Below are 4,270 nucleotides of genomic sequence, written 5' to 3'. Positions count from 1 at the left end.
TTTGTGTCTGTTCCATGTTCATGAACACTTGGCTTGTTTTAGGTGTTTGTCTATTATCAGTAACGCAGCTGGAAACCTCCTGCGCATGCGCTCCTTTCTCTTCAGTAGATACTGTGTGGCCAGACGTCAGAGCCGCTGTTCTCAGCCAGGGCTGACCTCGCCCCTTGGGTGAGGTCTGGCTACGTCTGGTGACATTCTGGGGCACCTCAAGTGTGGGGGAGCGGTGGTATGTTCCTGGCATCTACTGGGTAGAGACAAGGGCTGCGGAATATCCCACAGGGCATGGTCACATCCCACAGGGCATGGTCACAGCAGGAACTGTTCAGCTTGAATGTGCATGGATGCCAAAGAACCAGGTTGTGGTCCGATTCTGGAGTCCTCATACACTGTACACCGTGTTTCCATCCAGCCCATCCTGGGGAGCCACAGATGGCTCTGGAGCAGTGAGGTTCCCCTCAATGAAGGAGATTTCAGGACAGTCACCCCCTGGCTCACACTGTTAGTTGATGTCAGCCTGGTGGACGGTCCCTGGCGTCCTGCCGCTGACTGCCCGCTGTAGGGCGCCCTGCACATCCCGGTTCCGCAGCGTGTAGATGGCGGGGTAGAGCAGCGGCGTGAGGCTGATGTAGATGAGCGAGACCAGCTTGTCCTCCTCGAGGTCCCGGCTGCTCAGGGGTCTGGCGTACATGGCCGTGGCACAGCCATAGTGGAGCACGGCCACCGTGAGGTGTGACGCCACCGTGTTGAAGGCCTTGCGGCGGCCCGCAGGCCCCCCAACGCCCAGGATGACCACCAGCACCCTGGTGTAGGACAGCAGGATCAGGGCCAGGGGCAGCACCAGCAGCAGCAGGCAAGCCGCCAGCAGGACCCGCTCCTGCAGCTGGCGGTTCCCGCACGCCAGCACCAACACTGCCGGGAGGTCACAGAAGACGTGGTTGACGAGGCCACCCCGGCAGAAGGGCAGCTGGAATATGGCTGTGGTGAGCCCCAAGGCCAGGATAGAGCCCCCAGCACAGCAGGAGGCGAGGAGGCACCAGCAGAGGCCCGTGGTCATGAGCTGGGGATAGGAGAGGGGGCGGCAGATGGCCAGGTAGCGGTCCAGGGCCATGGCAGCCAGCAGCAGGCACTCGGAGCCTCCCAGCGCCACAAAGAGGCCCATCTGGGCAGCGCAGGTGGCTCGGGCCACCGCCTGGCCCCCTGGCGGCAGCAGGAAGCCGGCGAGCATGCGTGGGGTCAGCACCAGCGTGTAGGCCACCTCCACAGCAGACAGTGCCCCCAGAAAGAAGTACATGGGGGTGTGCAGGGCAGGCTCCACGATGGCCAGGCCCAGGATGAGCAGGTTTCCTGCCAGCGTGGCCAGATAGAGCGGCAGGAGGAAGGCAAAGAGCAGCAGCCGCAGCCCCTGGGGCCACCCGGAGAAACCCAGGATCACGAACTCCTGTGCCGCGGTCCAGTTGGAGTCTGGCCAAGAGCTCATGTCGGGACCTGCGGGGGGACAGGCGGGCGGGCCGGAGAGGAGGGTCACGGGGACGTATCCCTCCCAGAAAACACACGGATGGCCCCCACGTCCCTTCCACCAGTGACACCGGGCTTTGTCCCCAAGCTGGCACTTTCGGCCCCTTGCTGCCCTCAGCCCAGCCTCCCCCAGGAATTCAGATGTCTGGAGCCACCGTCCGCTCTTCCTCTGGCCTCCGTGCTCTGGGCACTCAGGGGTCTCTGCACACCTGTCCACCCAGTCCCCAGGTCCGTCCAGCATGTGGAGCCCACAGCTCCCGTGCCCGACGGGCCAGCCTTACAGGGAGGAAGGCGGGGATGTGTACCTGAGTGGACAGTGGCCTGAGGGGTCCGATTTCTGAAGGGACGGGCTCTTTCCGGAGCAGCTGGTTCTGGGGTATGGACATGGTCGCTCCTGGGACAAAGCCCGGGGTGAGGGGCTGGACCAGCACCAGAGTCTCCTGTCCCCAGAGACCCTTCCTACCACCTGCACTCGCCCATCCCGGGGAGGTCAGACCCCAGGCTCTCCGAGGACAGACCGCACACCCTCCTGTCCTCACCTGCCCTGGCCATTGTCTTTTGTCTTATTTATGTCTTCTGGCCCTCCCCTTAGGGGGGACTCAGGACACCCCCCATGGTCATCCTGGGCTTGTCCATTCTGACTCCATCCCGGGGAAGACGCGCACCCGCTCCGTGTTACGGCGGACAGCGGCCTTCGTGGGCGGCAGCGCCCACGCCCGCGGCCCCAGCTGTGACGTGCAGCCCGAGCCCCCCGCAGACCCTCTTCCCTTCTCTGAGCCGAAGACCATCAGTAATACTGCCCACACCCCTGCCTGTGCTTCCAACTCAATCTGTCCTGAACTACTTACTGCGTCACTTCTCCAGGAACCTTCCTCGACCTTATGTGAAGGGAGCTAGCCGCGGGCTCAGTTCCGAAGTCAGAAGTCACTGCGGATGGGCACCCGTCCCCACCCCCGCAGGACAGCTGGGCAGGAGCACCTCTGTTCTCTCCCCTCTCAGGCTTCCTCTCCCCCAGGGATCACAGCGGACCCCCGCCGGCCCTCCTGCCTTTAGCACCGCCCACCTGAAGGACCCTCCAAAGACAGATGACAATTCCTCACTTAACTCTCTCTTCTTTGACCTTCCGGGTCACTTCTGACTTTGCCTCACGGACACCACGGGCTCCGCGTGGTGTGCATGACACGCCTGTCCTGAGCAGATCTGTCTCTGCACACGGGGGCCTGGTTGGGGGGGGCTTCCTGGAACACCCTGCGGTCCCCACATTACTTACAGGGAAGAGCTGGGCTGACGTCACACGTGACACGTGGGTGAAGACCCCTGTCTCCCAGGTGTCACCCTCTTGTCTTACAGTTGTCATGGCAACTGCGCCAAACTCAGGCTCCTGGATTGGAAAGTCTGAGTCATGTCTGCTGATTGCTGAATTCCTGGAAGCGAGGGAGTTCATTCCCATTTCTCCCAAATGTCTGCCTCCTGTCTGTGTCCCTGTCTGCGGGCCTGCTGTCCCCTTCATTCACTCGACTAAGAGGCGTTTTCTGCTTCTCACCTTTCTCTTCCTACACCCCCATCCTTAAAACTGCACCCCTCGGAAGCCTCATGCAAGCTCACCGGAGGACCCTCAGCTGGCCAGACCAAACGGCTACCTTCCGGTCCTCACTGCGAAACCACGCCGTGGCCGTCCCTCAGGCCCCCGTGGACCACCGGCCCGGGGCTCCCTCCGACCGGACCCCCTCCCGCCGCTCCTTCCTGTTTCACCGCTGCTCCCTCCCCGCACCGGTGGGTGCCTCAAGGCCACATCAGTAGAGCCAGAGGTAGGTGAGGCCAAGCCCCCAAAGCCTGCAAGTGCCCGGCCTCAGTTTCTCTTCCCCAAACCCTCCCCGCACCTCTTCCACAAAGCCTTCTGGAAAGTTCCCCAGAGACACTGACAGGGGCCTCCAACTTCCCTTTGTTGGCAACAGTCCCATATTCCCTCCCAACACCGAGGGGCATGGGGGGTGGCGTGGTGCGGGACCACGGCGACAACCCCGCTGTGACAGTCACTGCCACACGTCCAGCCCTGACGGTGTGCTCTAAATGCACCCCACGCACAGTAATATTGGGTCTTTGTGAGGCTGCTGGGAGGCAGACATGTCACTATCCCTGTTAATTCACAGATGGGGAAGCTGAGACTTGGGGCAGTCACACAGCATCTCCCTTAGCTAGAGGTCACCAGGTTGGTCTGATTTTGAAGTCTGAGCTCTTTTCTGTGTCTGCCTTGTCTGTGGGTCCCTCCCCAGCCAGTTGTGGGTGAAAGAGAAAGGGGCCTGGAGGAGGGAGAAAGAAGCAGATTCTGAGGGGGAGAAACAGAACAAGGCACATGACGAGGGACAGGCAGAGGCGACTGCTGAGGGCAGCCGCAGGCAGAGCAGGAGGGAAGCCACTCAGCCTTTGGAAGACCATCCCTACCACGAGGGGTTCATCAGGCTCTGGGCTAACAGAGACCAGAGAGAGACAGAGACAGGGAGAGAGAAAGACAGAAAGGGACAGAGACCGAGAAGAGGCACAGACAACAGAGGAGAGTCTTCTATGTCCCCCAGGCTTCTGGACCTGAGACCTCCCCAGCCCACCACCACGGGATTTCTGCTCCACTGCAAACAGGGGTTTAAAGCTGGCGAATTCCAGCAGGGGCTTTGCTCTCATCCCTGGCACCCACACCCCATCTTCCATGGCATCCCTGGAGAAAAAAGACCAAAATTTGAAAATTCATTCGTTCAAGCCA

The 4,270-nt window shown here is 61.3% G+C and overlaps 1 protein-coding gene across 1 annotated transcript; it reads right to left on the bottom strand.

Annotated features, from left to right (window-relative positions):
* Positions 1 to 499: 499 nt before the first annotated feature.
* On the bottom strand, positions 500 to 1,477 carry LOC101670520 (olfactory receptor 10AC1-like). The gene has a single exon (XM_004775040.2). It carries the CDS (start codon positions 1,475 to 1,477, stop codon positions 500 to 502), a length of 978 nt encoding a protein of 325 aa, XP_004775097.2.
* Between the last annotated feature and the right edge of the window lie 2,793 nt (positions 1,478 to 4,270).

This window comes from Mustela putorius, unplaced genomic scaffold (genome assembly GCF_011764305.1).
Source record: "Mustela putorius furo isolate JIRA1106 unplaced genomic scaffold, ASM1176430v1.1 tig00000139_pilon_pilon_pilon, whole genome shotgun sequence".
In the NCBI taxonomy this organism is placed as follows: Eukaryota; Metazoa; Chordata; class Mammalia; order Carnivora; family Mustelidae; genus Mustela; species Mustela putorius.
Note: the sequence above shows the minus strand (reverse complement) of the source record. Positions and strands in the feature narration are given on the sequence as shown.

Bases quoted from the DNA above. Each gene is read 5' to 3' on its own strand.
- LOC101670520 (XM_004775040.2), bottom strand. From the start codon at position 1,477: ATGAGCTCTTGGCCAGACTCCAACTGGACCGCGGCACAGGAGTTCGTG.